Source organism: Lagenorhynchus albirostris, chromosome 9 (genome assembly GCF_949774975.1).
Source record: "Lagenorhynchus albirostris chromosome 9, mLagAlb1.1, whole genome shotgun sequence".
Lineage (NCBI taxonomy): Eukaryota > Metazoa > Chordata > Mammalia > Artiodactyla > Delphinidae > Lagenorhynchus > Lagenorhynchus albirostris.
In genome coordinates, this window is record NC_083103.1 from 3,270,041 (window position 1) to 3,292,851 (window position 22,811).

At 48.7% G+C, this 22,811-nt stretch overlaps 1 protein-coding gene across 11 annotated transcripts in view; it reads right to left on the reverse strand.

The window, feature by feature from the left end:
• Positions 1 to 4,431: 4,431 nt before the first annotated feature.
• PPFIA1 (PTPRF interacting protein alpha 1) overlaps positions 4,432 to 22,811 on the reverse strand; it is a 113,206-nt gene continuing 94,826 nt past the window's right edge. For 6 of the 11 annotated variants that reach the window (XM_060158276.1, XM_060158277.1, XM_060158281.1 and 3 more), the window contains 9 exons: positions 22,339 to 22,420; positions 22,046 to 22,246; positions 14,852 to 15,030; positions 14,665 to 14,762; positions 11,456 to 11,631; positions 10,678 to 10,746; positions 9,288 to 9,453; positions 6,539 to 6,607; positions 4,432 to 5,864 (listed from right to left, as the gene is read on the reverse strand). In XM_060158276.1, the coding sequence (XP_060014259.1) occupies positions 6,549 to 6,607; positions 9,288 to 9,453; positions 10,678 to 10,746; positions 11,456 to 11,631; positions 14,665 to 14,762; positions 14,852 to 15,030; positions 22,046 to 22,246; positions 22,339 to 22,420 (1,030 nt within the window). In that variant the 3' untranslated portion in view covers positions 4,432 to 5,864; positions 6,539 to 6,548. Of the gene's footprint in view, positions 5,865 to 6,538; positions 6,608 to 9,287; positions 9,454 to 10,291; positions 10,481 to 10,677; positions 10,747 to 11,455; positions 11,632 to 14,664; positions 14,763 to 14,851; positions 15,031 to 22,045; positions 22,247 to 22,338; positions 22,421 to 22,811 lie in introns of those variants that run through there. The other 5 variants (XM_060158282.1, XM_060158278.1, XM_060158283.1 and 2 more) reach the window with 4 other exon arrangements.

Consider the following 22,811-nt stretch of genomic DNA (forward strand, 5'->3'; position numbering starts at 1 on the left):
CAGTGGTTAAGAATCCGCCTGCCGGTGCAGGGAACATGGATTCGAGCCCTGGCCCGGGAAGATCCCACATGCCGCGGAGCAACTAAGCCCGTGTGCCACAACTACTGAGCCCGAGAGCCACAACTACTGAAGCCCACACGCCTAGAGCCCGTGCTCCGCAACAAGAGAAGCCACCACAACTAGAGAAAGCCCGCACGCGGCAACAGAGACCCAACGCTGCCAAAAATAAAAACAAATAAATTTATAAATAAATAAATAAAATTGGTGAATCAAGGGGCCACATTAAGCACAAATTACTTAGGAGTAAGGAAGCAACTAGAGGAAACAGATAACCCAGCTGCACATGGACCACAGAAGGGGAAGTCAGAGAGTGGGGCTGCTGGGGTCTCACTTAAGTGATATACACGTTATTACTTTGATTAAAATAAAACATTAAAAAGAAAGTAAGGTGGGGACTTCCCTGGTGGTTCAGTGGTTAAGACTCCACGCTCCCAATGCAGGGGCCCCGGGTTCGATCCCTGGTCCGGGAACTAGATCCCACATGCATGCCACAACTGAGTTTGCATGCCACAGCTAAGGAGCCTGCCTGCTGCAACTAAGGAGCCTGCCTGCCACAACTAAGACCCGATGCAACCAAATAAATAAATATTGAATTTAAAAAATTAAGATGTTGGAGAATTGATGACTAAAATCTCTTCGGCCCTATAGGTAGTGTAATACTACAATTCCTCAGTTACGTTTTCTTTTTTTTTTTTTATAAATTTATTTATTTCATTTATTTTATTTTTGGCTGCATTGGGTCTTTGTTGCTGCGCGCGGCTTTCTCTAGTCGCAGCGAGCTGGGGCTACTGTTCGTTGCAGTGCATGGGCTTCTCATTGCGGTGGCTTCTCTTTGTTGCGCAGTATGGGCCCTAGGTGCGCAGGCTTCAGTAGTTGTGGCGTGCAAGCTCAGTACTTGTGGCGCACGGGCTTAGCTGCTCCGCGGCACGTGGGACCTTCCCGGACCAGGGCTCAAACCCGTGTCCTCTGCATTGGCAGGCGGATTCTTAACCACTGTGCCACCAGGTAAGTCCCCAAATCACTTTTTAATAGAGCAGAGCCTGTCGGTCTACCTTTGCGGCTAGGGACACTCGACACACTCCAGTTGGAAGAATACTTCTCCTACCAGTCAAACCTGTTTGCACGCCACGGGTCATTTTGATTATTTTAAAATATTTTCCATGTTCTACCTGGCCAGTCTCTGCCAGCACCTGCCAGGTCACTGTGAGCCGTCTGATGGTCCTGCCCCCCACGTCCCAGCCCAGCCCCCTGCTCTCTGCTCACAGCGCCCTTCATGGGATGTTGAGGGTCCAGTCCCCACTAGAGGGCAGTCCCTGGGCAGGGCCAGTTCTAGCCATCCTGGTATCTCCAGGGCAGCAGGGTCTTCTCCAGAGTGCCTGATGGTGGTGGTCCCACAAAGATACGTCTGTGCACATCTCTGGAACTGGTGAATGTGACTTTATTTGGCAAAGTGATCTTTGTAGATGTAATTAAGGATCTTGAGATGAGATCGCCTTGGATTACCTGGGTGGGCCAATGAGAAGTGTTCTTATAAAGAGACAGAAGATGAGACACTCAGAGAGGCCACGTGAAGACAGAGCAGACTGGAAGGATGCGGCCACGGCCACGGAAGCCAGCAACCACCGAACACTGGAAGAGAGAATGGACCCTCCCCTCGAGCCTCCGCAAGGACCTGGCCCACCTCCTCTCCCACTGCACCTGCACGCTGGGCATAGGGCTGCACACAGTGCTGGTCTCAGACAGCAGTACTTGAAAAGGTGCCCCGCTGAGTCCAGGACATGAAACAGCAAAGGCACCGGCTACCCATTCTCACCAAGGGATTAAGCCAAGGAAATGTAAGAAACAAAAGGATCTGCGATATTTAGAAATGTATTGAGGACTTCCTTGGTGGCACAGCGGTTAAGAATCCGCCTGCCAGTGCAGGGGACACGGGTTCGAGCCCTGGTCCAGGAAGATCCCACATGCCGCGGAGCAACTAAGCCCGTGGGCCACAACTACTGAGCCTGCGCTACAGAGCCTGTGAGCCACGACTACTGAGCCCTCGTGCCACAACTACGGAAGCCCACGCGCCTAGAGCCCGTGCTCCGCAACAAGAGAAGCCACCGCAATGAGAAGCCCGCGCACCGCAACGAAGAGTAGCCCCCACTCGCCGCAACTAGAGAAAGCCTGCGCACAGCAACGAAGATCCAATGCAGCCAAAAATAAAAGTAAACAAATTTATAGAAATGTACCGAATGACACGTGGGTAGTTACAACAGCAGCTGTGGTAGCACTTGGATATTCACCTACTCATCTATCTGGCAAGAACACAGGAAAGACGGACTCTTCCGGATACCCCGGAAACCCATCTTGGGTGAGGAGAGGACTTAGCTCGTAAAAGGCAAAGAACAAAAACTAAAACCACAGTGACCTCAAAAACGCGTGACAGGAAACTTAGATCCTTAAGGGTAGGATGTGTAGCCTAACAAAGAGTTTCTAATGGTGGGAAGAGTCAAGACCCCCTTTAATGTGACCATACCTGGACTGCAGACTGACTTCCCTCCCATCCCCGTGATGGGCAAAGCCCTGGGCACTGGCTGTGAAGGGAGCAGACCTGAGAAGCATGGCTAACGAGTGTTCTAAGAGAAGCAAAACTACAGAAACGTCTCCTTACTGCTTTCTTTGGGTATTTCTCCGTCGACACTTGTTTTTAAGGCCTAAGTGGAATCAATGAGACAAGTTGTCATAAAACACCTGCAGCTTATGAATCAGGCATGACTCCGTTTCCAGAATCTTTCAGATACGCAAGGCTCGCTTGGCTTTGTTCAGGCAGAAATGGAGTGTGAGATGAGAAAAGCACTCTGTGGTTTTCAATCTCACGCTTAAGTTAACCCTGAGAACTAGGAAATGCAGAAAATAAGCTCGCTCCTAAGTTAAACTGGAAGACGAGCAAAGCACAGGTTCTAAAGAGGGAAACACACCATGACCTGACAGCTATGTTCACAGAAACAAGCCGGAACGCATTCATCCACATAAACAACACATGTGCCATTCAGAAAGGGAGCCCGTCAGCCCTGGAGGGACAGTCGGGACAGGAATGAAACCGAGGGGCATGGTCAGCAGTGCCCACCCAACAGGGCCCAAGTAGGGTGGTGGCAGTCACCAGGCTTGCTGCGTCCTCAGACCTGATGGCAGAAACACCTTCGTGGTGGTGAGGGCGGGAAACGTCACCTAGTGAGCCAAGGCGTCCGTGCTCTCGTCCTAGTGCCGCCTGCAGTGGCCCTTCGTGAGCAGCCACCTGCACCCACCCTGCCACCCACTAGTGCCCGGCTGTCCCCCTGGGGATCCACTTTCAGCCCTCCAGCTTGGGTGTTCCCACCCCTCTGCCACACTGAACCTGGATGTGACTCAGGACTTGGCTTGAGCTATCACAGAGGCCATGAATCTGGAAGGACACAGCCCTGGGACCCTTGTGTGGCCACGTGGGAAGAGCAGGACACCAAGCCCGCACAGAGGCGGCGGAACTGAGGAACGCGCGCACACCGCCACCAGCACGAGTGCCTCTGCTTCGCCACTGGCTCCGGCTCTGGCCTCACCTCAGCCTGGAACAGATCCCAGCTGCTGCTGCCCCACCGGTGGCTCCTAAAAATGCACCTCCTGCAAGAGCTGCTGTTCCGGCTGCCCTGAGCGTGCCCAGGGCTGTGGCGGCACAGGGGCATCGGCCAAGTGTGGCTGCCGTGCCTGACGCGGGGGGAGCCTGACGCGGGGGGAGCCTGACGCGGGGGGAGCCTGCTCCCAGATGTACCCAGTGCTGTGATTACGATTCTGCATTAAAAATCTTTTTTCATACTTCCCTAACTCCCTTGCTACATTCCTGTTTCTATGGAATATGTGAATAAAATTCGCTGACTAAAAAAAAAAATTAAAAAGCACCCACACCCACACACCTGCACGCGAGCACACGCACAGCCCCGGGTGTCCTCCTTCGGGTCCAGGTCTGGGTTGCCCTCGGCCGCCCCGTCCCTGGACCCCACAGGTGAGCCCACACAGCGCCACGCTGTTGCCGACAATCGGCGCGGTGCCTGTGGCAGCAGAGGCTTCCAGGGCCCGGCTCCCCGTAGGTACTGATGAGAGGGCGCCTCTGGCCTCCAGAACCGAGGGCACGAACACCTGGTCCCCCTCTGGAGGACACCTGACCCTACACTCCCATCGTCCAGCCTTTTCAGCCTGTCCGTCCATTCCTACAACAGAATTTCCATATGACGACACCGTCCATTCCTACAACAGAATTTCCATATGACGACACCGGCTCCAATCAGTCGGCCTGGAGCGGGAGACGCAACAGCTGCGGTCAGTTCTCAGCAGGAGCACAGCTTACCCTCGTACTCTGTATTGGCAGTGGAAAATTCTGCTTCAGTACTTTATTGAAAGAAAGCAATAAATAATACTGTGATAAAAATAGTTCAAAAGTAGACTGTACATACTTTGTTACATAATCGGGAAGTTCACAAAAGATGAATAGAAAAACAGAACGGTAACAGCGAACTGTACAAGTAAATTAAAGGCAGAGCCCGAATGTAAAAAGCCACGCCATCTCTGTCCGCCGGTACAGCAGCTGCGTAATAACTAATGTGCCATGATCTGAACACGTCTCCTGCTGGCTTTTTAATATGCCATTAAAAAGTAGAAGTTACATTTGCTACTTATGCAATCCAAAATGGCTATATCGTCAAAATCTAAAAATGTACGGCTAGGTCCATTCTTTAAACATGTTTACAGACAAATGTAAAAGGATGATTTACATCAGAAAAATAAGGCCTTGATTAGAGCCGCACTACATTATTCTCAGCATCTCAGTGCCTTCACCTTCCGCGTGCGCCAGTGTCTCCTCAGCGAGTGCAGTGCTTCGTGATTGGTCCTCTAAGAGTCGGCGCCCTTGACCCGGCTTCCCAGGAGGGGGACGGGAAGGGGGCGGGGAAGGGGGCGGGCGCGGCGGGCCGCGGGGGCCCAGGCCCCACCCCCCCCACCGGAGTCGCTCTTCCCCCAGCTCGCGGCTTCTGCCAGCCACCCAAGACGAGGTGTCCGGATCCACAGAGGCCAGGCTACGGGAGAGCTCACCACCGGTCCGAAGGGATTTTCAGAGCGTTCTAATGATCCCTTCAGTCCAAATTTGATTAGAAGCTGCTCTTTAACACCCCGTATTTTTAATCTCTTCACGCTACAGAGTAAAGCATTTCTTGCTAGAAAAAGGATAGCTAAGGTCAGTCATTAAAATACAACAACAATTGCTTGAAAGTAAGTTGGCTTCTTTCAAAATGATTGTTGTAGGGCTAGGTTACATTTTGTAAAGGGTAATGCACACTGTGTCATGATTTTACAAACGCGGTAAAATCCTCTGCTCTGTCATGGTTTATCATTAAAAAATTAAACAAGAATAATTACAATAAATGCATAATTTACAAAAGCCCTATATTTGTTCATAGGATTTATACATACAAGCATTACAGTACATTCCTTTGAAAGACTAAAATCAGATATAAGAACATGAATTGATCTGAAAGGATATTTATAGCCTGGATATACATGAAAAAGTAAGTAACTATATAAATGAAGTCATAAGTTTACATAAATATAAGAAACATTAAATTCTAAAATATTTTCTCTATGGTATTCATGAATTTTTCACTAATTAAAAACTCTGTAATAAAATATCTTAGGGTCCATATAACAAGTATTAACAGATTAAAGATTCCGTTGAGCTCAAAATGTAGTCTTCGCTGGATTCAAAATGCTGCATAATCATCTGTAGAAGTAGTGTGGGTAAACTGGAAAATAAAATAAAAGCAAACGAGTCATTCTCGAGACAGCTTCAAGTGCCCGAGCTCCTACCCCTCCACGACCCGTCCCCAAGCCCTACGTTCTGTGCTTTGGCTGCTTTTAGAACGTAGGTAAGTATCAAGGACCAAGCGGATCACGGAGAGAATTCCTTGACTGACTTTCTTTTGACACACATCTAAAAGCTACTAATAAGAAAACCAATCATGCATTCCAGCTGAGACGTGACAACAGAACCCTGAGAGCAGCGAGGGGAAGGCTGGGCTCCCGGGCCCACACCCACCCACAGCACCACCTGCAAAGCAAGGGTGGCCCCTCAGCAGCGGCTGACCCCGAGATGCCAGCGCAGTTTCGTTTTAAAGACGGGCCTCTGGACTGAGAGGCACACGGCGGTGCAGCCTCGTGAACCCTGATGCTTTGGGGCTTGTTCCCTTCGAGAATGTGCACGCAAGACACGGTGCTGCAGCACCGCTGACGCGGGAGCGACACCACCACGCAGGGCAACGCAACGGAGACCCGGGCCGTGCACTGACCACTCCCGGCGGCAGCTAAGCGCCAAGGTCACCTTCCGCTCTCCTGCCGCCCCATCCCCCCCGGACGCTCCGGCGCCAGGGCGTGGCCTCCCCGCACCTGCGGGCCGGGGCCAGGGCCGCCCTGTACTCACCGGCGTTGGCTCAGCAGGAGTAAGTCCTGACTGCAGCGGAGTCCAGCCTCTGCGCTCCCGCCACGCTGCCTGGTCCGACAAGCACGGGAGGGAGGAAGCGTGCAAACACAGCGTGCGGTTAGTGGTGGGACGCCACACGGGGGCACAAGGACGGACACGCACTCACATCCACAGCGGCCACCTCCTGAGGGCTCTGGGGGAAACCACCAGAGGGGGAGGGGCGGACGAGCCAGAGAAAGGGAGCCTAAGGGCCACCACGTGAGGGTTCCCTTCACCTCCGCCACCCTGGGGGGCACAGGGAGGTCACACTACAGCAGCAGCCGCAGTCAGATGACAGAGAAACGCCTGCACGGTGGGTGACGACTACTCAGCGTGACCACGTGGTCCCTCCTTAAACCCTCTAGATTCAGAGAGCGCCTGGACTTCTCTTTCGCTGTATCCGCGAGGACGGTAGTCGGGCAACAGTGACAGCGGCCACGTGACGGGCCCCGCCAAGGGGACTGAAGCCCAGCACCGATGGCCCGGAGGCCCCGTGCTCTGTTGCCCCAGGGGGACCCGCCTGCTCTCTCTCCCCTGGGAGCCTTCCGCAGCGGCTTCGACAGAGGGCAGAGGGCAGAGGACGGGGATGTAGCTAACAAAGCGGAAGAAGCCCAGTGTCAGCTTCCACCCGAAAGGATGTCACCACTGACGATTTTTTTCTTGTCAAGAAACAGGCTGCGGGGCCCAATAGGTAAGCCCTCACCCCGCTTTAAACTGAGTAAGAAATTTCCATAACCCCTAGCATTAATCCGCTGCTCCCAATTCAACATTTTTCGTTTCCCCACAGGTCCACCCAGAACACATTTGACCAATATTTGGCCGCGGTTCCAGAAAGGGCTTAAGACGGCTGGCGCTGCTGATCGGAGCAGATCTTTTTGTTTTTAAAGCCACTGATTTGGACATTTTATTTTACTTTATTTATTTATATTTGGCCACACCACGTGGCACACAGGCTTAGTTCCCGACCAGGGATCGAACCCGCGCCCCCTGCACTGGAAGCGTGGTGCCTTAACCACTGGGCCACTGGGGAAGTCCCGCACAGCATCTTTCTAAATCCTTCTGATCCTAAGAACCCCAGGGACCTGCTGCACTTTTTGCCTTCAAAAGCCATGAAAACAACCCATTTTAATAGTTTATGCCTTCCTTATCACACAAGGGTAAAAAGTCATCTCCCATATAATGTACTGCCTACACCTCTTTCTAGGAGTATTTTTAATTTATCAAAACTCTAATGTTAACATCACTGTGAGCATTTAACAGCGAAATGCGATTTATAACGAGGAGAATGGAAATGAAGCAGTGAGGAAAATAAGAAAGCACTCACTTAGACTATCCAATAAATTGAAGGCCAAGCTACGGTTAAAATCTGTAAAAATGGGGCTTCCCTGGTGGCGCAGTGGTTGAGGGTCCGTCCGCCTGCCGATGCAGGGGACGCGGGTTCGTGCCCCGGTCGGGGAAGATCCCACATGCCACGCAGCGGCTGGGCCCGTGAGCCATGGCCGCTGAGCCTGCGTGTCCGGAGCCTGTGCTCCGCAACGGGAGAGGCCGCAGCAGTGAGAGGCCCGTGTACCGCAAAAAAACAAAAAAAAAAAAAACCAAAAAAACCCAAATCCGTAAACCGCCCTCACTAAAGGGTCCAGCTTAGCTAGCAAAGGCTTCCCTAAATGTACTCTGCTCTGATTTTCATACAGGCAAGTGAGAGCAAAACTTACAAACCCACGCATGGGAAGGGCTGATAACAGGAGAAAACTGCAGACCCCGTCAGCACACTTCGAAAACCCCTCGCTCTCCTGCAGCCCGGCCACGGCAGGCGTGGGGACGGCCTGAGTAACAGCAGCGCCGCAGCGGCCCCAAGGGCTCCGCCCTCACGGGACTGAGGACGTGCCAGGCGCTTTCCTGAGCCGCGACCCGCTCCGTGAATCACTTGTGTAACCGGCACGGGCAGCCGGGGAGGAGGGTGCCCCAAGACGACCCTTTCCCAGATGGGAAACTGAGGAGCGGTGCTCAAGGCGCCTCCTAGGCCGCAGGGCCAGACTCAGACCCAGGCCGTCCGTCTTGATTTTGCTGCCGAGTGGGGACATAGCAGCGCTGAGAGCCCACCCTTAACTAGCGGTGCTCTCTGGCAGAGCGGTTGTCAAAGGGAAGAGCAGAGCTGGGTGTGAAATGACTATGGGCCCAGCCATGCTCGGGTGATGACTTCTCTCAACCTCACCTTCTTCCTTCTCCCCGGCCTTCTACAGCGTGCAAGGGACAAATAACAGTGAGGACGGAGGGAGGACAGGAAGGTGGAGGTTATTTCAAATGGACTCAGTCACCGTTCTAGCGTGAAGAGAAGTCGAGGGGGAGCTGGTGGGGTCTGAAAACTACTATGTGCTATTTTATGAAACAGCTTCTGAGCGCTGCCTGCCACACACACATCTTTACGAGCATGGGTGTCGATCTAACGCTCTGAGAATACACACGATTCTTAGTTTTATTAGTTAGAAGAGTATGCTAATATTCAACCAGACAAGAACTTAAGAAGTAAGACTCTATTAAACTTTTATAAACAGATGTTAGGATTAATTTTAAACATTTACACCTGGGCATGCAACAGTACTCAAGTGCCTTGTCACATATTAAGTAGGCCATTCTAGATCATTATTAACGTTCCAGTCCCGGAGCTGCTCAAGCTGCCTACCAACGGCTGGGGCAGCACTGCATCACCTACCGTCCAGCTGCATCTTCTTTGGCTGCACAGAGGGCGAGGACAGAGAGGACGGGACCCGGAAATTTGCGGGGAGAGTCTCTGCTGACCCAGCAGCTAAGCCACGAACATCCTTTGGTCTAAATTTTTTTCTCCAAGAAGGTGCTCTCCTAAAGCTTTTATCATCATCCTGGTGAATTAAAGGACAGAAAACAAGACAGATTTAAAAATAAAGGACAAAAACATAAAGTTACCAGCCCTTTAAAATAACTGAGCTTGTTACCGCATCTTTATCTCACCCCGTTCGTGACAACCATATGATTAGCTGGGAACTGTGGAGAGTGGCCGGGGGCCCGGTACCACTGATGCTGGGACCCTAACCGAGCATCAACCAGGACTGCCTGGGCCGCCCGGGTGTACGTTCCTCCTGACAATTACCAGGCTTCACTTCTTATCTTGAAGGAATCACCTTCTTGCTATATAATATAACACGTTTTTATTTGTCTTTAAAAACAGTTTTCGAGCTGTAAACAATTCTGTCTCATGCTGGGACAGAGCCAGCAAATGCTGCTTTAGGTGCCCTTCTACTCTCTTTGTCAAACTCAAGTTTCCTTAATGTCCAATGAAGAGAATAACGATAAGTGTGGGAATAAATGAGTCATGGTTTTGTGTAAGGGGAAATTAATATTTTGTGCTTTCCAATATACTTATGAAACAGTCCCCCAAAGCACAGGGGCTCTGGATTAGGGTAAGACATCCAGCTGGTCCCCAAAACACAACTTAGACTCCATTCCTAAGCTGAAACCAGTGTTTCACGATATAAAAAAATACCTTTGAGGGGTATCAAAAGTTAAATAGCGAAAATTAAAAAAAAATACAAACCCCTATCTTACTGAAGCCATTCATTTTTTAAAAATTAATTTTATTTATTTATTTTTGGCTATGCTGGGTCTTTGTTGCTGCCCACGGGCTTTCCCTAGTTGCGGTGCGCAGGGGCTACTCTTCGTTGTGGTGCGCGGGCTTCTCACCGAGGGGGCTTCTTTTGTCGTGGAGCACGGGTTCTAGGCGCACAGGCTTCAGTAGTTGTGGCTCGCGGGCTCTAGAGCGCAGGCTCAGTAGTTGTGGCGCACGGGCTTAGCTGCTCCGCGGCATGTGGGACCTTCCCGGACCAGGGCTCGAACCCGTGTCCCCTGCATTGGCAGGCGGATTCTTAACCACTGTGCCACCAGGGAAGTCCAAAGATATTAATTTTTTAATAGCTCATTTGTTAATAAATTTTTAAGAGCAAAGCTTAACTTGTAAAGTAAAATTGTCTCCACATTTAGAAGAAATACCCTGACTACATGGTTCATACAAGTATGATAAGATAATGACTTTTAAAGTTGCATTAATGTAAATTAAGCTGAAAACTTACTTCATCAAACCTTCTGTCAGTCCCCATGACCAAAAGGTTGTTAAACTCTCTTTCCAAGACAGCACGAGCCTGAAATCATAAAACAACACCACCCTACAGCTTTCAACAATCTCATTTGAATATCAGCATTTCTGGACTGCTTTTTAAACCAAGACTTTAAAAACAAAACAAAACAAAGAAACTCAAACTCTGACAGTATTTTACATCAGGGGTTTAACATGGAGTCCGTGGATGGCCTTTTGGGGAGAGGGATCCATGACCTCTTGGAAATTATATACAAAAGTGTGCTCTGTGGGTTGGTGCTGGTGGGAAGATCGGGGTACTGGCAAAAGATATACAATCTTCCGTAGAAGAATAAAAAAATGTCCTCATTCTCAAATGAGCCCACGAGTCAACAAGAATTGCAATTACACATAGAAGCAAAATTAATAAAACCTTCATCTGACACACAAAGTATTTCTCTTTCCATGGAAGAACTAAATCTCGATACACGTCATTCTTACCAGAGTACTGACTTGAATGAAAGTTCCCCTTATTGTGTTTACTGTAAGACTCTCATGCTTCCAACGGAAAATGAAAAGTCAATAGGCAAAAATACTGCGGAATGAAGCATTACAGGTTTTAAACTATTATATGACGGATTTGGTATGGAATGAGATTACTAGTGGTCTGAGATGTTGTTAAGTTTGGTCTCCATTCAGATAGGCAGCAACATGTCTGCATGGGGAGAACGGACCACACACTGCGCCCCAGTGAAGGCCCGGCATCTGGGCTGTACCTGTGTGTTCTGCGTGGGGATCTGTAACAAGAGGGCCAGCGCGTTGAAGTCGAAGGTTTCGTCTAAGGCCAGAAGGGCGCCGTGCACACCGCTCTCTACGAGGTTGTTTGCGTATTCCTTGAGACCGATGGAGAGGATCCAGCGAATCACTCGATCGTTGCTCCAAACAAGCACATCTGCAGATGAATAAAAACACTTTTTTTTTTGAAAGGATTCTCTTTATTCTTTTATTTTATTTTTTTACATCTTTATTGGGGTATAATTGCTTTACAATGGTGTGTTAGTTTCTGCTTAAAAACACTTTTTAAAGTGGCTCAGAAAGCTGTGTTCATCACGTACACCCTGCAGGCACGGCGGAAAGATCCCTGCCGCGAAACTGACCCTTCAGCTCCTGACAAAAGCTGGGAGACGCCGTTAGGCGGGCAGCCAGCCCCTCCTGCACTGAGACGCTGGTGGCTTGGCCCTTCCCCACTCCAATGGAGACTGTCCCATTAGAACTCATTCTTCAAGTGAACCCAAGAGGAATGAAGTTATTACGTACACATAGTTTCTAGAGAACAGAAAACGAGGATCCAGGGATCAGAAATAAAAGGACACACAAGGATGTGAACGCCCACCAGGTACGAACACGTTTCAGATACAGACTCGAGAGTCTTCTGATATACTTTCTTCCCGTCCCAAGGAGGAGCTGGCGCCGTATCTGGACACCCTGCTCAATTCAGCATCAACCTCTCGCTTATAATTGTGAAGCCTTTTTTCTTGAAGCCATTTTTGTTGTCTCTCTTTTGTTAAAAAGAGAGAAACTTAAAGATCTTCTCCAGCATATTAGAGATTTGGGGGGAAGATTTCATGTTAAGCCAAGTCATAAATGATTAAGTCTGTGCTAGTAGAGAGCTACACAGAGCCGCAGGTGACAGAGAGCTACACAGAGCCGCAGGTGACAGAGAGCTACACAGAGCCGCAGGTGACAGAGGGCTACACAGAGCCGCAGGTGATAGAGGGCTACACAGAGCCGCAGGTGATAGAGGGCTACACAGAGCCGCAGGTGACAGAGGGCTACACAGAGCCGCAGGTGACAGAGAGCTACACAGAGCCGCAGGTGACAGAGAGCTACACAGAGCCGCAGGTGACAGAGAGCTACACAGAGCCGCAGGTGACAGAGAGCTACACAGAGCCGCAGGTGATACAGAGCTACACAGAGCCGCAGGTGACAGAGAGCTACACAGAGCCGCAGGTGACAGAGAGCTGCACAGAGCCGCAGGTGACAGAGAGCTACACAGAGCCGCAGGTGACAGAGAGCTACACAGAGCCGCAGGTGATACAGAGCTACACAGAGCCGCAGGTGACAGAGAGCTACACAGAGCCGCAGGTGACAGAGAGCTACACAGAGCCGCAGGTGACAGAGGGCTACACAGAGCCGCAGGTGATAGAGAGCTACACAGAGCCGCAGGTGACAGAGGGCTACACAGAGCCGCAGGTGACAGAGAGCTACACAGAGCCGCAGGTGACAGAGAGCTACACAGAGCCGCAGGTGACAGAGAGCTACACAGAGCCGCAGGTGATACAGAGCTACACAGAGCCGCAGGTGACAGAGAGCTACACAGAGCCGCAGGTGACAGAGAGCTACACAGAGCCGCAGGTGACAGAGGGCTACACAGAGCCGCAGGTGATAGAGAGCTACACAGAGCCGCAGGTGACAGAGGGCTACACAGAGCCGCAGGTGACAGAGAGCTACACAGAGCCGCAGGTGACAGAGAGCTACACAGAGCCGCAGGTGACAGAGAGCTACACAGAGCCGCAGGTGATACAGAGCTACACAGAGCCGCAGGTGACAGAGAGCTACACAGAGCCGCAGGTGACAGAGAGATACACAGAGCCGCAGGTGATAGAGAGCTACACAGAGCCGCAGGTGATAGAGGGCTACACAGAGCCGCAGGTGACAGAGAGCTACACAGAGCCGCAGGTGACAGAGAGCTACACAGAGCCACAGGTGATACAGAGCTACACAGAGCCGCAGGTGACAGAGAGCTACACAGAGCCGCAGGTGACAGAGAGCTACACAGAGCCGCAGGTGACAGAGAGCTACACAGAGCCGCAGGTGATAGAGGGCTACACAGAGCCGCAGGTGACAGAGAGCTACACAGAGCCGCAGGTGATCACCGATTACTTTCAAAGGCAGCTCCCATCCACCGTAAGGAGATTTAAACCATTTAAACCATACAGAAAACAAGTGAAACAGATTCACAGATTTCATTTCCAATGCCCTTTTCTGGATAAAGGTATAGAATATATAGATGTTGGCTTCTGCCTTTTCTCATGATTCACATCAACTCGATCACGACTCAACCATCCTTCACATGGGCCGCGTCTCCCCAACCGTATTTTACCTTTAGTTTCCTTCTTAGTAAAAGCTGGGGATGAAAACAGCGCTTACACTCACAGTGCTGTGGCGAGGATTAAATAAAGTAGCCTTTGAAAGTGCCTGGACTTGTTCCCTAAGTCTTACTACTATTATTACTATTATTAGATTTATTTTCTGAAAATGCTGGGAGGTTTTGCATCGAGCTTAATCACTAACACCTCATGTGAAAGCACTCTATCATACCTGACCATTGAGAGGCGCACAGAGTGAGAAGCTCCCCCTCAGAGACAAGCATCTGACATCTCCCAGTGGGACAGCCCACGTCCTCCCAGGCCTCCGCACCCGCCTTCTAGCTGAAATGCCTCTGCCCTCCTCCCTGGCTAAGCAGCTCCCACTGCACCTTCAAGGCCCGCTCGCCCCAGCCTGGGAGGAGAGCCACATGCTGCTCCCCTCTGCACTCCTCAAGTCCTTTGACAGACGGCCAGAGCAGCGTTTTTCACACTTAAATCAAATGAGTGAACAGCAGGTCTCGTTCTTTTCGGCTCTGGAATGATCTACAGTGTGTAGCAGCATTTCTGAGTGAAACAGGACACGTGTCATAGTAACAGGAAATCTCTAGAGTCATGGGAAAAATGTTTACCTTGAGACACTTAACCTATAGACTGAGCACAAGGACACAGGCACAAGTGCTCTGGCCACAGAGGAGGATCTTAAAAACACTCCCTCCTCTGTAACGATGCCAGACACGTTTTCTCCACTTAAAGCATTTCCTGATTTTTTTTCTTTAAAACAGGAAATCACTGAGGCTGCTAGTACACTGGGAAGCAAGAAACACGACTGCACTAACCTTTCAGTTCATTCTGGCTTTCTTCTCTTTTTCTTTCCAGTTCTTTCCGGTCATAATTTAACCTTCGCAGGCACATAATTCCACACTGGAAACTGTTTCTATTTCCAAGAGAAAAAGAAAAAATTTAGACCGGGCAACAGTCAAACGTCTCCCAGCCAATTAGCAAGAACTACTTACGGCGACTAACCTGTGAAAACTATCGACCATTTTCAGCTGCCCGCGAAGGTCTTTCTTGGTCAAGTGGTCGAGCATCCGCGCGTCCACGAGGCACTCCATGAAGTAGCTGCGGTACTGCGGGAGGCCCAGGCTGGGCAGCCACTCGTTGCCGATCCACTCGTGGTTCATGTCCCCGTACGCCAGTGTCTGCTTTCAATAATCAGGGACGATCAGCTCAGGAAAAAGCCCATGAAAGCAGCCACAAGGACCGTTTATAGCATCTTTAAACTGGATTTTTAATCTGTTACATATTCTCAAAGGCTGATAAGCTAACGACAACGTGACTGCTTATAATTTCAAAATAACTTGATCTCTTATTTACTACCTTATAAATTTGCTGGCAAAATTTTATACAAAAGGAATTATGCCATTAAAACTCTATGACTCTCTTGTGTGTATAAATTTAACGTATTTAACAACCACGATAAAATCATAACTGACTACACATTACTTTTCTGAAATAGCTTTTATACATAATAATCACGACTCATGAACAAGTTTGAAGGATCCATCTAACTCTACTCATTAACAATATCTCTGGCTGTCTTTAATTGTATTTTTAACACTTTGTTTTCCAAATCTCCTTAACAAAACATCTGTTAATTTCCAAGTCAGTCCAGAGAATTAAAAAATAGTTTTAAAAGAACCCATAAGCAAAGCAGTAACTGACAGGCTGAAAGGAGAAAGAGACAAACCGCACAATTAGTCAGAGACCTCAACCCTCCTCTCTCAATTATTCAGTAACTGATTGAACGAGGAAGCCAAAACAGACAACCAACCAACCCCAGTAAGGATAGAGAAGCCTTAAATAACGCTATCAACCAACCTAACCTAACTGACATTTTATGTAACATTCCATCCAACAGCACGATACCTTCTTTTCAAGGGGATATGGAACACTCTTCAAGGCAGACGAGTCTCAGCATACTCAAAGTGACTGAAATCATACAAAGTATGTTCTCTGACCTCAACAGAATTAAATTAGGAATCAATGAAGCAGAAAGAAGAAAACAAAGGAGCAGAAATCAATGAAATGGAAACCAAAAAAACGGAAAATAAAACAATGAAACTAAAATCAATTTCCTCATAGATATCAATAAAATTGACTAACCAGAGTGATCAAGAAAAAAGAGAAGACATAAACCACCAATGTCAAGAATGAAAGAGGGGACATCAGTACAGATCCTATAGACATTGAAAGGATAGCAACAAGGGTAAACTGTGAACTTTAAGCAACTTACATAAAGTAGTCTAATTTCTAGAAAGACACAATTTATGAAAGCCACTCAGTAAGAAACAGATAACCTGAATCTATTAAAACTCAAATTTGTAGTTACAAACCTTCCTACCCACCCATACATGCACACACATAAAATCTCTACCCTAAATGGCTTCACTAGTGAATCCGATCAAGCATTTATGAAAAAAATACCAATTCCACACAAACTATTCCAAAATAGTGAAGGAAAAAAACCGCCTAACTCATTCTACGAGGCCGGAATCATCTTGATACCTAAACCAGAGAAACATATAATAAGAAAACTGCAAACCAATATCCCTCAGAGACACAGATGCAGAATTCCTTAACGAAGTATCAGGAGATCAATAATCAATTAAACGAACAGGATATCGTGACAAGTAGGGCTTATCCCAAGAACGTAAGGTTGGGTCAGTGTTTGAAAAACCAATGAAATTCACTGTATCGATGAACTGAAAAGAAATACCATAATATCATCTCGAAAGACAAAGAAAAGGCAGCTGACGATATTCATCATGTATATACGGAAACCTCAGCAATCTAGGAATGGAAGAAAACTGCCTCAACCTCACATACAGAGCATTTACAAAAAACGGAGAGCTGACAACACGCAATGCATTCTCCCTAAGGTCAGGAACAAAGCAAGGATGTCTGCTCTCGCAACTTTTATTCAACACTGTATTGGAACTCCTAGTCACTGTAATAAGACAAGAAAAATGAAACCAAAATCATATGAACTGGAAAAGCAATAAAACGGTATTTGCAGATGACCTGGTTATTAATGTGGAAAATGAATCCGCAAAACAGTTACAAGAATAAAAATGAGTTTATTAGCAAAGTTGCAGGATACAAGGTCAACATATAAAAATGCACAATACTTGTAAATACTAGAAATAAACTGGAAATCGAAATTTTTAAAAATACCACTTATTATAACATCATCAAAACCCATGAAATCCTCAGGGATAAATCTAACAGAATATGTGCAAGGTCTGCACAATGAAAAATAAACACATCATATGTCTATACACACACACCAAAGACAAGTACTTGATGTTCTGCAGTCCAGGAAGACTAAGGTATATTCAGAGGAATTCTGTACATTATGCAATCCTTGGAAATAGTATCTCTCGACTACCACCATGGTCTGTCTCAAAAATATGGCCTCTAATCTATTTTTTTTTTTTTTTTTTTTTTGCGGTACGCGGGCCTCTCATTGTTGTGGCCTCTCATGTCGCGGAGCACAGGCTCCGGACGCGTGGGCTCAGCGGCCATGGCTCACGGGCCCAGCTGCTCCGCGGCATGTGGGATCTTCCCGGACCGGGGCACGAATCCGTGTCCCCTGCATCGGCAGGCGGACTCTCTACCACTGCGCCACCAGGGAAGCCCTCTAATCTATTATTAATACCAACAAAGCTGGAAGGAATGATTCAGACTCCAGCAAGAACACTCAAATTCTAATAGGAAAAAAAAATGTTTCTAATAGAAAAAAAATTCTATAAATAGTCATGAGTGGAGATAAACATCAAACACTTTTGGGACATCATCACAATATCACGTTTCTTCACTCTTTCAAACCCAACTCTCATCTCAAGCCTGACACAGCATGAATATCTCTCATAGCCTGACACTTGCAGCGTGAATATCTCTCATAGCCTGACACCTACAGCGTGAATATCTCTCATAGCCTGACACCTACAGCGTGAATATCTCTCATAGCCTGATACTTACAGCATGAGTATCTCTCATAGCCTGACACCTACAGCGTGAATATCTCTCATAGCCTGACACCTACAGCATGAATATCTCTCATAGCCTGACACTTACAGCATGAGTATCTCTCATAGCCTGACACCTACAGCATGAGTATCTCTCATAGCCTGACACCTACAGCATGAATATCTCTCATAGCCTGACACTTGCAGCATGAATATCTCTCATAGCCTGACACTTACAGCGTGAATACCTGGTATTATTTCCTTGCTTGCGGATTATGTGTTCTTAAAGAGAAACAAGATGCAAAGACATTTCTAAACAGAGAATTCCACGGAAGCAGAAGCTTCTGTATCTTTGTTTACTCCTTAGGTACTCTAGTCACACCTAAATGGTCGAGCATATAGGTTTCTGGGAAAATCAGGCTCAATCCAAGGGAGACCCACACCTCCTAGGCTGTCATCACAGCCTCTGAAAGAAAGCACACAATGGGGCTCTCTCATGGTCAGAGAACATCTGGGATACAAGAGACTCTACAGGGTCTATCTTTCCATCACTGAAATGATCACAAATACAAATCAGTTTTCTGAACTCTGTACAAGGTGAGAGTGATGGCACGGATGCGGCTGTCCTGCTCGATCCTGTACCACCAGTGGGCAGTGTAGTCTCGCGCGGACAGCTGGGTGATGCTACTTGCTAAAGGAAGGCATCCAAGGCTTTGACAACACCTTGATGTCTTCTTCCCCTGAGTGCCCAAGGGAATCTCAAACTTCCCCTTGGGTTAGGAGCTGGTCACTGTGCTAATACCACAGGGAATACGCACTGTACGCCATCTGCCCCTGGCAGCTTCACGGACACCAGGAAGCCTCTTTGCTTTCCTCTCCTCTAGGAGAGGGGTGGAGTGAAAACGGTCCTTGCTTACGCTGAGGACTCAACGTTGGCAATTCTGGTGTCATCGGCAGGGCTCATCCTTGTTTCTACTTCCGTTGCGAAAAGCAAACGTCCAGCTTATTTAATTTACACTCCGTGCCCCATGACGCAGGGAATTTTATACTCAAGTGCTCACCAAGTTCTGCTTCTTAGTGTAAAATATACTGATGTTTAAGTAATTATGAAATGCACTCTTTCAAATTCACTGATCCTCATTAGTGACCAGGTTAAAAAATTAATGAGGATGTTTACCTGGAGTAGTGGCACAGAATACCTAAATGGTGGGGGGGGGGCTCACAGCATCATATTATAGCGTTTTCTCTTCTGTTAAAAAGTGATATAATTGGCTTTATTTCAGGAGTACAAACAGAGGGAAGCAGGTGTTTCAACCAACAACCTGTGATCAGGAAAATTCTGATTTAAAATTCCTTTGACTTTTCGGTTAAACAGTTATCCTCTCAAGGTCCATGAACAGGTACCACTAGTGAGCGCCTCAGGGAAACTCCAGCCGCAGCCGGCAGGCTTCGACTTGTCGTGAGTCACAGGGCAATGTCGTGGGATCACACGTGGGGAAATCACTGTTTTTAATCAACGGGTCTCAAAGTAAAGCTGCAAAACAGCTGTGACAGGGCTTTTCTCGAGCTGAACTGGGGACCTAACAATTCCACACGCACGGTAAGCGAGAATGGGCTCAATTTCTGAGAATCCCACCAGTAAGAAAGCCTTTGGAACAACACTGTATTAGGACACAATGTAGCAAATGCCGACAGAGGTAGAGGCTCTAAGGCAACCCTTGTGTTGGAAATTTATTAGAACAGGATTTCCTCCTCAGTAGGTCTTGTAACTAATGCCACCCCCACCAGGGACTGAAATACATCATCTCAGGAGCTGCCAAAGCCAACAGGGCTTTGTAGGAAGGACCACGTGTCAAACAAAGTAATTTACCTGAGTGAGAACTAACTACCAGGGCACCACACGAGACATGTTCAAAGTTGTCCATGAGACGCACTAGTTAATCCCATGCTTTCTTTGGCTAATGCTTTCAAACCATTAACAATATTCTATGTCAAGAAGTTAAAAACGTCAAGAAAAGTAAATTACAAGTTTTCATACTCCAATTCTTTTTGTTGCTGTACATATAGTGAAGAATACGTTATAGAAAGTCTCCAACCTGAGCCCAGCTTCCCTCCTCATCTTCCTGATGTTACGTGGTCAGGGATGCAAAAGAACATAACTATTAGTATTGGCGAGCTTAGCAATGCAAGCAAATTAACTTTGCAGGGGAGGTGCAGCTTAATGGGGTGAAAAGGGTCAGAGAATCAAAGCATCATGCAAAACTCATGCAAAACCAACAATTCCCATGTCTCATGCGAGGAGCGGACTTCCCACGGCAAGCACACCCGGAAGAGGAGAAAACTAGGGCCAGAGGGCTGAACTGAGGGCTCCCCTAAAGAAGACAGCAATTAAGTCTATTCTACGTGGAGCGAGTCTACCAACTCTAAGTTCCTGAAAAGAATATAAAATAGGATGAAATATGGATTGTGTTTCACACGTTTAACTATTACCTAAAGGAAATACTTGTCCAGAACAATCGAACGTAAGACGACATTTCTGTTTTCCACAGAAAGGCCAAGAACGGCGCCAACCTGAGGTGGGGCTGCCCGGGGAGGGGTGGGGGTGGGGGGTGAGCACGGGGCGGGACTGACCGTCTGGGGCGTGGCCGTGAGCGTCTCCATCTCCTCGTGTGTTAACCAGACATTTCCTGTGGTCTAGGGGCACCCCGTGACCGGCCACATCCAGGGCAAGGGCAGCGGTGACAGAGGGGAAAGGCGGCAGACACGTCAGCCAGGTCAGCCAGGGCACGGGAGGGGAGCGGGTGGGGCAGAGGCCGTCCCCACCCACCTCCCCGTCTGAGATGCCCACAGCGAGACACGGGCGGGCGCTCGGCCCTTCTCCTGGCAGGACCCCGCCTTCTTAAGGAGGACAGCCTAGAGCTTCTTCCTGTGCCACGCTGACACCTGAGCTACGTGGGATCTAAAGAGCTGTTAAGCCATTGTACTTAAGACGGTCTCACCCAGTCAAAGTACAACAAAGAACAGGACAGAAGTCCGGCTTTGGGCTCTGGGGAGACGCTTCCGAGCAGGCGCCCGCCGGGGACCGGGGCCTCTGTCAGAGGTGGGGCGCGGGGCCGCCAGCGTCCCAGTGACGGCACCCCCGGGCGTCCCCGCAGCCCCAGACGGCCGAGCCCCCATGGGCGGTGCCCCCGCCTAATGGTGGGCAGGTTCCTCACGGGAGGCCTGTTCGTCTTCACCGTCCATTAAACTCAACTCATAAGATGCTCCCTTTACCGAGATACTTGATAAAAACTGCGGGAAAACCCCCAGCACCTTCATTTCTGAAAAGGCGACTCTGGTGAAACACCTGGGCACAGAGCAGATCAGATACACTGAGATCACGCACACCTGTGCAAGAGGTGAGGACACGGGCTACTGTCATCACCACGACGTTCCCACTGAGAAACAACGGAAGACAAGCGAACAGAAAAGCTTTCACGCTTTTTGTATAAAGTAACCGTGAGCCCTGAATCAGGCGTCGACCTGCTACTCAGAGGAAGTACGTCTGTGAGGCTTAGCTTCCGCACTGGTTTTTCTCTCCGGAGTAGACAGACTGAAAGCAGAGTGGGAACTGAGCCGGTGTACAGAGTCTGCCCTTGAGAAATGAAGGGCTGGCCCGTCCTGATCTCCCAATTATCATTCACGTTTTCATTACGTTAGTTTTTCACTTTTTCAACTAGGAGGACCCTCTTAAAGGACTTCCAAGGTCTTCCCACGTGGAGCAAAACTGGATGAGCACAAACACTACTTGGAGTACACTTGCAGATTTATGGACTCTTAAAATCCCAGGGTCTACAGCTCCCGAAACGGAGAGCGCCAACAGGCCGAACAAGTCAAACGAGGGGACCACTGCTTACAGTGCAGCCCGGGGTCTAAGCTTTTTCTCCTTCACTTTCTTTAAATTCATATTTAAATTTGTGATGGTTACTTTCTTACGTTTTCAAAGACTCCCATTTCTATATCACAATGCCACTGTAGCCAAGCTGTTATAAAAGTATTTAATGACGTATCTTTTAACAGCCCAATTGCCGCAAATTAAAAGTTGTCATGTCTTTGAATGCTAAACCTTTAAACTGGAACACTAGATGTGTTTCTAAAGAACTGCGGAAGCAACACGCATAGGGGATGAACTCTTTTTACGGAAACGTACCGTTCTTGACGTAGGAGGGGCTGACGGACTTGTCAGGGACATGATCTCCTGAATCGCCAGCCTCAGCTTCAGCCGGTGCAGAGGGTTGCTGATGCCGATCTCGCGCTGGATCTCCGTGTCCGACAGGGCGGACATGATGGCCCCGCTCTTCACGTTGGCTCGGCAAGCAGCCACGTACCAGGCCGGCATCCCGACCCAGAGCTGGAGACGGGAGACACGGGGGCCAGAAGGTTATGCGTGGCGTACGGACGGGCTCGCACACTCGGCCAGGATTCGGAGAGGGGCATACGCACCTCCAGCCAGACGACAACGGTTGGCCCGTCCCACTGTGCAAAGGGTAAGCCTTGTCTCCGGGCTTCTTCAAGCAACTCGTGCCTACAGGTGACAGACGGTCAGACCTTCAGGAGCCACACTGCACACAGGCAAAGCGTCCTCTATAAACCCCCCGAGTGTGGCGCCACACGTCTCATCGTTGTCCCTCAACCTTCCAAACCGTCCACTGAAGGGTCATTTGGAACACATCACACTGAACGCCTGAGTAACGAGATGCTGAAAGACCCTCGAGGATTCTCTACAGAAGCGTCTCCTTCCAGGATTAAAGAATTACTACCAACTTTAAAAGACCCAGCAGAGTCTTCATATCCAAGGTAGGATATTCAACACAAAACATAATCACTCATCCCTTTCTAAACAAGGAGGACAGATCCGTAGGAAGAGGAAACCATACCTAGGTCTGAACAGAGGAGTCTGCCTCAGAGAGCTTCAG